The 14,523-nt window shown below is 40.5% G+C and overlaps 1 protein-coding gene across 1 annotated transcript; it reads left to right on the top strand.

The window, feature by feature from the left end:
• Positions 1-1,518: 1,518 nt before the first annotated feature.
• On the top strand, positions 1,519-14,000 carry LOC117957795 (heparan sulfate glucosamine 3-O-sulfotransferase 6-like). The gene is made up of 2 exons (XM_034893838.1): positions 1,519-2,391; positions 12,438-14,000. The coding sequence occupies exons 1-2, from the start codon at positions 1,865-1,867 to the stop codon at positions 13,054-13,056; spliced, it is 1,146 nt and encodes a 381-aa protein (XP_034749729.1). The 5' UTR covers positions 1,519-1,864; the 3' UTR covers positions 13,057-14,000.
• The last annotated feature ends 523 nt before the right edge of the window (positions 14,001-14,523 follow it).

Raw genomic sequence — 14,523 nt, forward strand, 5'->3', positions numbered from 1 at the left:
TTCCCCAACACTGCTGCTGCCTGTTTGTTTCCTTAATCCCGCTGTTTATGTTTCTGTGTCCAAACCTGTCAGTGTAACTCCAACTAGAGCAATTAGCATGAGGGAAAAGCAAATAAAATGTCTGATGAAAGCAAAGGCTGGATCCTGACCTCATTCTGACTAAATCTGCCACTAGCCAGCAGACAGTCATTTCCAAAGCTGTGAATTCCTCAGTGCCATGCTGGCCTCGCTTTGGATGGATTTACAATGGCCGTTTGTGCTTCAAAACATATCATTATTCTATATTTGCCCGGGTTATGTCAGAATGCGCAGAGACCTTTGTTTGAGCACTTTTTGTCAAACTGGATTCACATGCTTTGTGATGCTGTGCTGTAATGCAGTGCGGATACGTGGATTTTGTTACCTTTAAACAGGGCCAGACTAGCTGTTTCCCCGTTTCCAATCTTTCTGCTAAGCTAAGTTAGCCGACTCCTGGCGGTAGCTTCATATTCACTATACAGACTTGAGAGTGGTATCAATGTTGCACTACCCCTTTAAATTTTTTTAACCAAGCAATCTCTATTTTCTTTGAGGAAGAAAGCTGAAGAAGGATTAAAATATGAAATCCTCTATCAGCCAACACAGTGAGTTTGCCAAATTCATTTACTATCTCTGTCTAAAACATACTGTGCCCCAGGGCTGAGTGTGTGTGTGTGTACAACTCTTTCTCAGACAGATTATCTACCTCAGTTCCCCTTTACCTCTCCTCCTCACTCTCTTTCCACCACCTCATCCATTCAAACAGCCACTTGGTGCGTTAGTCAGGTTCAAAGCCATCTCAAGTTCAAACTCCATCTCTTTGCCAGATGAAACTCTATACCTGCTCCAGCTTTACAGAGTCGGGGGAACATCCCAGTACTGATCCTTCCTGTACAGCCCCTAAGGTGCCACAATCAACTTCAGATACTGTATTTATGGGACAGAGCAGTGGCATGGGCCCCCTCCTTGCTTCACGTCTATTGTTTGGAGGATTGTGTCAGGAGACTTGTCACTCTGCGTTGGTTCAGTGTTGAGTCTCAGGGTGCAGGGAGAGTGCAAGAGGTTTTGGATAGACATCCTCAGGGCTTCTCTTATTCACAGAGACATCTATCATATAGGTTCAAAGGGGCAAGGAGGATTTTCCTCTGTGGGGTCAGCTTACATTTGTAAAACAACGATTTGCCTGTAGTTCATAATAAAGCATTTCAGATATTTTGAGATATTTTGTTCATGTTACAAAGTCACAAAAACACATCACATATAACTTTAGACATATTTAACTAACAGACAGAAACAAATAACTCAATGGGTTTTTAATATGCATCAAGTAGTATGCACATAGGTTAATTTAATTTATGTTACAATGTATGTGAATTTGTTTGCCATAAAAAAATAAGATAGACGAAGTTACTGCTCCTCTTTATGTAGCCTAGTTTATTGTCCCATTGAGGCATGTTCTATAGCTCGAGGAGGGAGGGGCGGAGACGTGTAAAGAAGGGCGTAGGAAAGGCAGAGGAGAAACCTTGAATGAAAGATTAGTAGAACTCAGAGCGCACAGACACAGCAGCCTGGGACAGACTGCAAATAAACGAGTCATGTTAAATGACTAAACTTTCTTTATTAACGAGGAATCATTTCTGTCTCTTCTGACAAAAAAAGAGACAAAGATTACGAGGATAATTTTTGACAAATCCCCCATCCCACTTAAGCTCTCCATGTGATGCCTCACTTTTGCGCAACAGGTTTGGAGACATAAACATTTACCAGCATCAGCTCCTATCAATGTAGGAAGAAGAAGCATGCTGTCCCCGTGTTGGCCCTTTGGCACAGAGCAGGAGATCAACTCATGGGATGTAGTATATGCAGAGTCAGGGTCAACTTTGGCAAGGTGCTCTCCAAAGTCTCGGTGTTTTTTACCATGGTCCTGATCTTCACCTACTTTTTCTACTGCCTCACCGGATTCTGCGATTCGGCTCCAAGAAGTTTATACATCCAACAAGCTTCAGACTATGACATTCTGGGCGATCATCGCCGCGTTTTGGACGAGTTGCGACCATCATCGCCGCGTCTCTTCCCAGACGCGCCGTCTCACCGGAACCGCACAGCCTCCGCGGACGCAGAACAGGTGGACGCGCCTCCACAGTTGCCTCAACACATGTCGGACAGCGCAAAGGAAAGCGCCCAGAACAACGGCATCCCTGTGTCCAACACTTTCGGGACCAAAAGGTTTCCGCAGGCGATTATAATTGGCGTGAAGAAAGGAGGAACCCGCGCCCTGCTGGAGTTTCTCCGCATCCACCCGGACGTAAGAGCGGTCGGCACGGAGCCTCACTTCTTCGACAGGTTTTATGACAGAGGACTGGAGTGGTACAGGTAGGAAAACACACAAACAAAAACCCATGCACATGCAAGTTGCCTTTTAGCTTAATTTTACCAGACTTAAAAAAAATAAGGGTAATAGCAAGAACTTGTTTTCCCATTTATCATGAATATGTACAGTATCTAGTTATTGGTCTAAATGAAGGCACAAGGGTCAATAGAGCACTGTCCATATATGACCTTTAATCTATGAACACCACTAGAGTCACAATTGGGTGCCTCAAACATGCATTACGTCCCAATATGAATATGATACGCTTTAAAAAATATTTACAATAAAGCTTTGGATGCCATTGCAGACACTTCAGGATGATGTATGGCAGGGTGAAGGATCAGATGAGTAGCATTGGCGTCACCTGCGCAGAAGTGCTGAGGTCTCCTGTCAATGATATATTCAGATCTCCATAAGCCAATATTCTCCCTGCATGCTGCACTGTAGATCAAAAGGCTAGTGGGGTCTCTGAGGAGCAGTTCATCATCTTGACAGTAATCTAAACACCATTTATACCCTTCAACATGATATCTTGTATTAACACTTCCACCGTGCTCTGTGTGGTTCTGCAAGAGAAGGAAGTCATGCAACCAGTATAGTGATTATGCTACGCTCATGTTTTCCACATATAAAGGATGTAAGAGCAAATGAATGCCCTTAGTATAAATAGGAACCAATCTTTGGTTCCTTAGGTGCAACCCAGAAGCACATACAGTTTTTGACCACACACACACACCAACACCACACAAGCATATACAAGCAATAATTTGTCTGGACTACCAACTTGTATCTCATGGAACTGGAAGTATGACTTTGACTTTCAATAATCAAAGAGGTAAAAAGTGCATCAATTACTCTACCCGTGGAACGGCACCTCCGGGGCTTAAAGCTTGGGCTCAGCCTCTATAAAGGATATAAACTTGATTGATACAAATTAATTCACAGTAGGTCCTGGCTACATGTCACAATGATGTTGCACATAAAATGTTCAATGTTCAATGTGACAGCAGCTGATTTGGGGTGACCAGGCTGACCAGAGCTATCATTTGGGTGTAGTTAAGGCCGTAAAGAAGGATTTAGGTCTGGATGAAGCTGGTCTTAATCATCTCCAGATGCTCTACAAGCTCCCAGAGAACATCCCAGTTTTGCTTCAAACTTTTCACCAGTGTCAGAATACTATGTTTGACCTGCGAGCATAGTATTGAAGGTGCCATAAGGTGAGACACAGGTTGTACAGGATGAAGAGCACTTATAAACAAGCACTTTGATAGCATGATGGTACTTAAAATGTCAAGGTGTAATTTAATCCTCTCTTGTTTTGTTTTTCCCCCCCCCCTCCACCCCCTTAGCTGTGTTTTAACACATGGAAACACTTTCACCACTGATAATTTTAGCATGCTGCTAAGCTTCCTCTCTGTTTTTCTCACTGCACATAAATACATGCATCACACACACATACACACACACAAACACACACACACGGAGGTTAGCATTTAGCTTTAATTAATACGTTTGCACTTTTCTCTGCTGTAGTCCATCCATCTTTCTCCTTTTATTCAACCTTCTCACCACATTCTTTCCCTCTTCTCCCCTCTCTCGTCTGGTTTTACTTCTTCTTACTTTTATTTAAGTGTAGAGGATGTCTTTATGTGGAAATACCTGTGGCAGACCTGGTGTTTCCATGGCTTGTTTTATGTGTGTTTTTGTGTGTTTGAATTAGCTTGAATGGTGCAGTAAAACGGTTATGCTTTAATGCTGAAATTTTGTTGGTGCTGTAACATTGCACCACCAACATGGTCTGTGAAAGTAAGAGAAGTAGAAATCAGAGCTGCACCTTACAATTAGAGCTTAAGGTGACATATTCCATTTTTTTGTTGTGTTCAATTGACAGCATAAAACCCACCAATACTTAGTTTGCTTTCATATAAGACAAAGTAAAGCTACTTATCCTTGATTTTGAGAAGCTGGAACCCCTCCGATGTTTGGCATTTTAGCTTTAAAAAAGGAGTTAAAGACAAATTGATTATCAAAAAAGTTGCTTTTCTTGTTTATTTTCTACCAAATCTAACTACTACATAATCATTTAATTTCTAATCTAGTGTTTTCTATTCTGGATAGAAGTATACCTAGCTTGAGGAGATGGAGAAGAGTTGGAGGGATCAACACAACAATAGTGACAGCAGAAATGTGATCATGGGTGAAATCACTGAAAGATGAATCTCTTGTTGTTGTTGAATCTCAGAAATTGGGGGAAAGGTTTGCTGTCTCTAGCAGTGACCTACAGAGAAAGTTCAGGAAATCGTCAAGCTCAGCGCTGTGTTTTGTGTGTGTGTGTGTGTGTGTCAGTGACAGTAAGAGCTCAACCATGTGGAACAAGCAAGCACTCCTCACTGTGAATACCAGGTCAACTCACTGTCACATCTGAAAGCTAACACTGCACACACTCACTCACATACACACACACTCACACAAACACACACTCACACACACACAAACACACACACACAGTTTCCCATGTGAGTGATTCGGTGCATGCCTACTGTGTATGGCCGGCTCTGAAAAGTCAACCCTGAGCTTTAAGATTTTATCTTGTTGATGGTCAAAACTTCATCTACAACTCAGCATCGTATTTCGACGATATAGTATATATGGGTATAAATATTTCACTGGATCATTAATTTAATCTTAGTAAATCCCCAATAAACCTACATTGTCTTATTACTTATCGACTCTCCCTTTCAGACACTTATGACCTTTGCATGCTTGTATTTCAGCCATGATCAATACAAAATGCATCCAAATCACAACATTTTTAACCATTTTGTGGACAAGTCATTATAAGTACTAAAAAATAGCCTTTGCCAAAGACGCACATTTTCAGATGAGCATATCTGATAACAATTTGTGCATTGTGATGCTGTTTCCACGTGTCTTGGATGGAGAAATAAGCACAAACTGTAGGGGATTTTAGCAGATGGATGAGAGTCATGCACTCATATTGCTGTCAGATATTGGCGATCTCCATGCTGGAAACAGTTCAATGGCACAGCAGTTCCGTCCCGTGCATGTTGTTCCAACAGCATTGTCTTCTGCGGGACAAACTTAGACCTCATTCATATGCGTTTTCCATTGCTTTTATCTTGAGCGATCCAGTCTGTCTTCTCTCTCTCTTTCCACTCCACCCAGCCTGTCTTTCCGTTGCCTTCTGTCCTTTGCATGTGTGCATACGAGCCCATTTCAGGAATGAAAAAGCCACAAATAGTGCTTTCAGAATTAAGCAAAGATTTAATGAATTTCTGTGTTGTTTTGTGGCTTGAAGGGAACTTCATGGAGTGATACTTTTCATATGGGACTTGAGGGCCACCACACAAAACTATAAAAAACCTCAGCTTTCCATGGCACAATGGTTGTGATTGTCACGTCTTTGTCACTGTGACATGGGCTTGAATGACTAGGTCATAGATTTTTTTTTAAAGTTGTATCTTCAGTTTCTTGGTTATGTTAAAATGAGGACATTTTTTGTTGTTGTTGTGTTGTAGCAGAACAAACCGTTGTGATTTGATTAACACTGTGCAAATACACAGCTTTGGATCTAAAATAACACCCTAGAAAACAAATGACCAGTCTCTATATATTTAATTTATTAAAGAAAACATGCATGTCTGCATTTTTATTTTCTGGAAAAACACTAGTCCACAAGTTCCATCAATATTTTGAAAGCTTGTCAATTGGCTGACCTACAGTCTTGACACCAAAGGCCATGCCCGATAGAATTGCTATTAAAATGTAGTATAAATCCTTAAAAGGCAGTGGCACAAGGGCAAGGAGAAATAACAGCACTGCTAAAAAAGGACATGGTCTTCAAAAAGACGGAGTTTTGTAAATAAAATTATGAAGTGGCAATAACAGGTGATGTATTGATATTGATATAGTCTGTATGTTTTGTCAATGTACTGTACATCATGTTGGATCAATTTTGTTACATGAACAAAGGTGATGATCTTTCAAGATAAAGATTCAAACCCTTACCATTTCAGTCTAGATATTTCACAGTTGCAAATGCGAAGGTGGACTCTAATGCGCATGGGGCAACGTTTTCCAGAGCGAGGATTTTCCCGACACTTCATTCTATGTTCAGCCCCGAGGCCATTAGTGATACTGAACACGGATGATTGGTGTAACAGACCAGGAAGTGGTCTCTGCAGTGTTGAGTTGTACTGTGTTTTAATGGTGGTGGGGTTTGGCTGGTGTTGGGTCTAGGTGGTGTTATAAGGTTTGAAAAGGCCCACACTCACACTCCATATGGTGGGAATTATAATAATTTGCGGCGCATTGTGGTCCATTTTGGGGCGCCTGTCAAATGTTTCAGTTGTGCCGTTTTAGCTCTGGACTGCAGTAAGCTGGTGACAAAAATACTTTGTGTCAGTTAACCAGAATGAAAATGTTTCAGATGCTTGGTAGTCATGCTCAGTTGCGCTGCTTTTTCCAGAAAAGTAGGTGCTGTTGAGATATTCAGTCTCAACAAAAGAAATGGACCAACTTATTTAGTTAAATAAAAAAAAGTTGTTGAACAAATGTTCAAACAATACCTATCCATCCATTATCAGCACATATTTTACATCCTGTTGAGTCTTTTAATTATGATTGGACGCTCATATGCCATGCAGTCACTAATTAGCCCTTAACCGACAACACATATTTAATGTCTTTACAGAAAAGCACGTGTGCATGCACACATACACACACATATGTGCATGATTTTACCCCCTACCCATCCACTTTCCTACAAACATAGATATTGAAAATCATACAATGGAATCCTACTGTAAACCACTAAAGATGAAAATGTACAACACTGTAGTCTCTGTTGGAGTATAGCACTACAGCTAACCTGCTCTTGAGAAGACCCTCCTCTCCTTTAATACTGCATCATTATTCGTAGGGAAGTAGACCATCTGATAACAGTCTTTCTGCCAGTTTCCCAGAGAGATCTAATCCATTTCCTCTCTGTCCATGGAGAGAAGTGATTGCGCAAGAGCGCTGGAAATTCACCTCCAGCCTGACACTTGCATCAAGATATAGTGTGTTTGTGTTGAATATTAGTCCAGCTTGTACATAAACTAGTTGTTGTGAAATATTGTTTATAATGTTGTTGCTCAGTGTTAAGCCCGTCTTCAGGCTACTTAGGGTTTTTGTATGTTAGTTTTTAGTCTTTTCGACTTTGGCGTTCATTATAGTTTGAGGCCTCGTCGCTTACTTAGATTTCTGTTTAGACAAAGAACACATACTAGACAGTATGGCGGCAGTCACCCTTAGTATCCCACAGACAATCATGACTCCTTTTGTGTGTGTTTAGGCTCTTGGGTTGTATCACATTGATAGTAGCATCAGTAGCATGTTGACATTGGCCTATTATTAACTTTCTATCATTAAATGAATAGATTGATAGCGCTATTATTTCAGGGATTGGTACCGTCTCATCTATCTCCAAATAACAAATACAAACAAATAAGACAAAAAAGACAAATAATAGATAAGCGTATCTCCCAAAATGTCAAACTATTCTTTTAACTGCTATATTTACTGCTTGTTAAACGTTTTTTGTTGTTTTTTGGAGAGGAGATTTGCAGCATATGTTTCATCCAGGGATGAAGGCGTAGATCGAGGTTCCCACACTCATCCTGTCAGCCTGACAGGCCGTACGTGGCCCTGAGGCTCCTTCTGTCACCCTCTGAGCACAGCAGTACTGCTGGGAAACGTTTTTTTTTTCAGTTTGTTGTGAGCCCCCCCTCTTATTTTTTACGGCCTTATTTTTCCACTGCTTCGTTAATTGTGTTTTAGCTCTGAAAGCATTGGACATAGAGTCTCTTTCAGCAAGGCAGCGTTTAGCATATATGATCCAGTAAATAAGTATATTAACCCATGTAGGTTTAGATCTGTTTTTGTTGTTAGAAAAGGGCTTGCTAATTGGATTTTTGGGATCTTTTTGTCTACAGTCAGCTTAACTTTCTGTGCAGAATGCCTTTTTTTAGGGCCCTACAGGGGGATGAAACTGCTGCACTTTAATGGGAGAACCCATAATCTCGGGGGCAGGAAGTATCTTGGCCACATCCTTGTTGCCAGGGTTAGTATTTAATCCTCTGATCCAGACTGCCTAGAACATATCAGTAGTGTAATCAGTGAATCAAAAGTGCTACATCCTTTAAGCAGCAGGGAGTTCCAGACCAATATGTCTAGTCAGCAAGGCTTTCCAAGTTACTCTCTTTGCACAACAGCAGACTAAAAGACATGTTTCCTTAAGTCAAATGAAAGAGCTACATAAATACCATAACAATAGATTTACATGTATGGGAAATTGACAGTACATTAATCATCCCCGATCTGTTTACAGTTTCTCCTGCCATCACATACAGGAGCAGATTTATGATAGAAAATGGCTATTATTGATTCTCTGATAATGAGACAGATTGGGATGAGGGATATAGGGACACAGAGAGAGAGGGAGTGGGGAGAGAGCCACAATTCATTAACTATTAACTATTCATGAGTATGGAAAGACAACTTATGGTCAATTACTGAAGTGACACTTATGTGAAGGAGTGAAGGGCAAATCGAGAGGAGTATGGATGAGAGAGGAGAGGACAGAGAGGGAGACGAACACTCATCTTCTCATCAGTAAACACTGACACCTCCGCATTTACATTTGTGTATGAGCATAAGCGCACCCATGCCCACGCACACACACACACACACACACACACACACACACACACACACACACACACACACACACACACACACACTCACAGCACATGCACACAGTGAACAATCTGTCATATAGAGACAGACGTATTGATTAGACACAGATAAACAGGGGACAGAAAGGCAGCGACAGGCCATTTGCAGCTCTTGTACTTAGATAATAATCAATTAATGGTCTTTTATTATAGGGATCATTTGATGGGGGTGGGTTGAAATGACTTAACTTTAAGTAAAGAGGGAAACTCGAAACTTACACAGGAACAAGAATGCTTCTTTCCTTCTTCACACTTATGGTCATAAACTTCTCAATGTGACAACAAATATTTTGTCATATTTACAGAACTAGAGAAGGTTTTTGTATAGTTGCAGCACACTAAATTTAAAACATGCAGTTTTACCTTTTATTTTCCGTTAAGTAGTTATTTTTTGTCTTCTACGCTGTCGGACTTATAGTTGTATTGAGTATGAACTTATTCCAGCTCTTCATTAAAGCTCTTTGATGTTTACACTGATTGATATGTTTGTAAGTACTCCTTATTTTTATGACTTCTATGGAAATAGAATAGTCTTGTGTGGCAATGGAAAACAGGGAGAAGGTCTTAGCTTGACAAATATCAATATGTCTGCTTTTGTTTAATCCTTAAAAAACAACATGTTTTATATTTTATGGGGCACAGAAAATAACTGCACTGGGCCAAGAAATATTCTGGCACATAACCCCCCCCAACCCCTAAACCACATATGTTGCTTTTGAACTTCTGTTTTTGTTCAGTCTAAACAAATCAGATACAATGTGTTAGTTAGTAAGTGTTAGAGATACATTTTGTCACCTTTGGTGCTGGCTGCTGGCGGTAGCTTCTTATTACCATAGCTAAAGACATAACAGCGGTATCCATTTTCTTATCTAACTCTTATCAACGTGTTTTCCAAAATGTCAAAGTTTTTGTTTGAGAGCTCTACTACAATTTGAAATAACCTTATGTGGCTTTGCTGAATGTAATGACTAATGCACATCAGAGTGCTGCTTGTTAAGGGTACACTGTGCTGCATTTGACCTCAGAGTAAGAGTGAAGTCAGTGCAACCTGTACTTTGACCTCTGACTACTGCTCCTATATAGTAGTATAGTCACTACTTTGTGTACTTTACAACTACTAGAGGGTCGTTTTATCAGCATCTTTTTACTCACACATTCAGGCTTTGGCACATTTTATTCTCTCAGCTGGAACATTAAGAAAACATTAATTTTTTTGGCATATGGCATTCAAGAAGTATAGATTCAGTCTGTCTACATGGCAGACAAGAGTGTTTTTTTTTTTTTTTTTAATTGAATAAAATTCCTTCCAAATGTTTGCTTTTGCTGTGGATTTTTAATGCTGACCATCGTTAACTTTTAGTATCCACATCTGAAAGCAAACTCTGGATCTAATGGACAATTACATTATGAATAGCCCAGTTGGCTTTTGAATCTTAGAGCAACTGCCAAATTGAAATTAATTTCCCCTTGGATGTCCATCATTGTAATTTCTTTCTTGCCATTGACATTTGGACTTATTGCAGACTTCCAATCTGAAACAAATAAAGCACACAGACTCCATTACTTGTTTATTTTATAGTAAGCCCCATTAAACTTTCTGATTCCAGTAACAAATAATATGTGTTGATAAATAAACTATGGGCGATTCATTCATTTCAGTTTTAAAAATTGATCTTCATCTGTCTGTCATGCAAAACAATCTGTCTCTGAAATTCAAATCCACCACAATGTGGACACACAAACAAACGTCTGTCGCATACCATTTTACCCACAATGCCTGTTTGCCAGATAATACTGAAAGTGTATAGAACAGCAGATATGCACAGTTAGTGCTTGAAGTTTAGACATGCAATGTAAGCTATATCAGTAGATGTGCAGTCATGGATTACAAATGAAAAGACAATGGATTAAAATGCTAAATGTATTTCTGAAATATAGTAGCACATCATTCAACTGATGTCTTTTTACTGTCGTATTCTACACAGCATCTCTCCTCATTGTAGCCATATGTTCAACACTCTAGCTGAGCTCAGCACCTTGCCATCCTGTTTGCACTTCCTAACATTGGTCTGTTTGAGTCCTTGCAGGAACCCGTAGTTGAGGTGAGGGTAGTGTGTTGGGGGGGGGGGGGGGGGGGGGGGGGGGGGGGGGGGGGGGGGGGGGGGCATTTTGCTCTTGCAGGAAGAAAGGAGGGGGTTGGAAATCTGTAGGAAATTGCTGTTAAGTGGTTCTTGAGGCTTTGTGGTTTTGACTTATCAGGCCCATAGTGGATGGTCCTGTTGTGCAGGCCTTACAGTGAGGCTCCAACAGATGGGCTGTCTGTGGCTCTGGTTCATAAACACTCTGTATGGACCTTTAATCACACAGATTTTGGGCTGCTTTAATGTTTAGCATGGATAATGTGTTTACGTTATCCTTTTGATGTTCTTTTAGCTTTATCAGTTTCTACCCCCACATGTAATGAAATACTAATGGTGCAGTTTCACAAAATGTAAAGCGATAATGCAAATGGCACTCTTTTTTGTTGTTGCATGAAGCAATATTTATATAACTGGTCAAACATACGTGTAATGGGAAAGGGGTTACTCATAGTGTTGGACCCAGAGAGAATTATCACCCAACTGAGCGTTTCCTTCAGCTCCACAGACTGTTTTAGTGTCTTTTAGCCCATTGTTTTGGTTCAACGTCCCATAACTTAAATCTTTTGGTTAACTCTCATTGCTGTGATTAGCAAGGTTTCCAGGTGTAGAATGCAACTGTTTTCAATGAAAAAGCCCTAACAAACCAACTCTACAGCACCTCCCCAACACCCAACAGCAGACAGACATGTAAACAAGCCGGTGAACATTGTAGAGCATTCAGCAGCTGGAGAGCCTAATATTTCCTCAAAGGAGTTGGTGAACGGAGCTAAAATAATCAGAATCATTTTTATTTGCCAGGTATGAGGACACATACGAGGAATTTTGGATTATACATTGCTCACATTGTACTTAGTCATACAAAACCAAACAAACAACTAAAACACACTATAAACACACTGTAACAGTATCAATACAAGCAGGTTGAGGCAATAGTGCAAGGAAGGAGAGTAAAACTTGGATTTACATTTATAAGGTGGACTCAAACACAACTCCAAAATGGATGCAACTATTTGCTGTGTATCTGTTAGCACGTACAGTCTTCACAATTATGGCTCTGAGAGATGAATCAGAATTCTGCATCTGACCAGTTTCTTTTTTTTATTCATTCAGGAACCTGATGCCTCGGACACTGGATGGCCAGATCACGATGGAGAAGACCCCCAGCTACTTTGTCACAAAGGAGGCTCCTAGCCGTGTCTGCATTATGAACTGCCAAACCAAGCTCATTGTTGTGGTTAGGGATCCTGTGACGCGGGCTGTATCTGACTACACCCAGACACTGTCCAAGAACCCAGGCCTTCCATCCTTCCAGAGCCTGGCTTTAAAAAACTCCACCACAGGTCTGATTGACACCACCTGGAGCGCTGTGCGCATCGGCCTCTACGCCAAACATCTGGAGAACTGGCTACAGTACTTCCCCCTGTCTCATTTTCTGTTTGTTAGCGGTGAGCGGCTGGTGTCTGATCCGGCGGGGGAGATGGGCCGAGTTCAGGACTTCCTGGGTCTGAAAAGGGTTGTTTCGGACAAACACTTCTACTTCAACCAGACCAAAGGTTTTCCCTGCTTGAAGAAGCCTGAAGGGAGCAGCAGACCTCGCTGCCTTGGTAAGTCTAAAGGCAGACCTCATCCCCATATCCCATCCGAGATCCTACAGAGGCTCAGAGACTTCTACAGGCCCTTCAACCACCGTTTCTACCAGATGAGTGGACACGACTTTGGCTGGGACTAATAGGGGAGATTCCTGTCATAGCCCAGATAAAAGCCAGTTTTACTGTTTAATGCTCCACAGGACTAACGTTCTCAGGGATCGGGTAGAGGAATACAAAGTCCACCAACTTCTGCCTCAGTATAGACTCAACTTGACATGCAGCACATGGACTGTTACTTTGTTGTTGTAGACTAGAAGCCGACATGAACACAGTGCTGCCAATATGCAAGCTACGATTATAATATTATGGTTAATGGCTTATTTATTACACCATTAAAATATTAATGTTAAGCGGAAGTTAGAAGCAAAGTACATACCAAAGGGATGGAAAAAATATTGCCTTTGAATATAATTTTTGACTATTGTTTATAAAATAAGCTGATATTTATAGTTTCTGTTGATTTGAAAATCAACAGTTACAGATTTATTTTATGAAAGACATGTATTTATTACACAACAAGGCAAGACATAAAACTGAATTATGTTTTCATTGACAGGACATTGGAAAAAATGTCATACTCCATGATACACCACTCTCTTTTTCTCTCTAATTATTAGCAGTGTTACTTTGATTGCATAATGTTTTCATTACATTTTCTGTTTCCAAATGTCCTTTGAAATGTTACGTATCTTAGTTTGATGTGGCAGGGTATTTCTCTGTACATTGCAGTTGATATACCAATGATACCTCATCTGTAAATTTTAAATGTGTTACGATGACCAGAAACCAAACATACACACATTCCATTCGTAGATATTTCTCCTCTCAAAGACACACATATTTGAATTGCCTTGAATAGTACTAACTGTATCCACTGGTACTCACTTAAATAAATTACTGTTTTGATCTGTGATTGTTTCCAACTGTTTCAAATTCTATATGTAAGGTACAGAAAGCACAGTGGTGTGTTTAAAACTGTAGCTCTGATGCTTTGTGTTGTGAAGTAAAGCTGTATCTGACATGACATCCCAAGTACAATGTTTCATCTTTTTTTCATTTCCTGTATTACTGTGAAGTTATCAAGCAAACTGAGGATGTTTCTATAAAGACTGCTAGAAGAATAATATATATACATGTGGCCCTCAAAAAGTAAACCCAATCCAATAATTGTATCTGAAACCTATGCCTATTTTAATACACGTAAAGCTTGACAAGCATAGCAACATTAACTAAGGGGGGCTTAGTGAATGGTCACTTCTTCCATGCTAACCCTGTCAGGGCTGCCCATGGATGCTTTATATTAACGGTGGTTAAATCTGATTGACCAAAATATCTCTCCCTCTTTCTGTCCCACACTTTATTTATGCGTTTAAACTCCTGCGTCCTCTCTTTCTCTCTCACACTGCTTTTCCCTAATGCCACTTGCACACAGTGAGACCACATGTACAGTCTGAGGCCAGTGAGCTGCTGTGATCTTTAATTATGAAACATGTCAGTTCACTCAGAAATCCCCCCTCCTTCCTCTCTGGGTTTAGAATTAGCAGCAA

The sequence above is a fragment of the Etheostoma cragini genome, chromosome 15 (assembly GCF_013103735.1).
Source record: "Etheostoma cragini isolate CJK2018 chromosome 15, CSU_Ecrag_1.0, whole genome shotgun sequence".
NCBI lineage: Eukaryota > Metazoa > Chordata > Actinopteri > Perciformes > Percidae > Etheostoma > Etheostoma cragini.

Excerpts from the sequence above, each read along its gene's own strand:
- LOC117957795 (XM_034893838.1), top strand. The coding sequence starts at position 1,865 with ATGGGATGTAGTATATGCAGAGTCAGGGTCAACTTTGGCAAGGTGCTC. Across the intron at positions 2,392-12,437 it reads AGAGGACTGGAGTGGTACAG|GAACCTGATGCCTCGGACAC; the intron begins GTAGGAAAACAC and ends TTATTCATTCAG.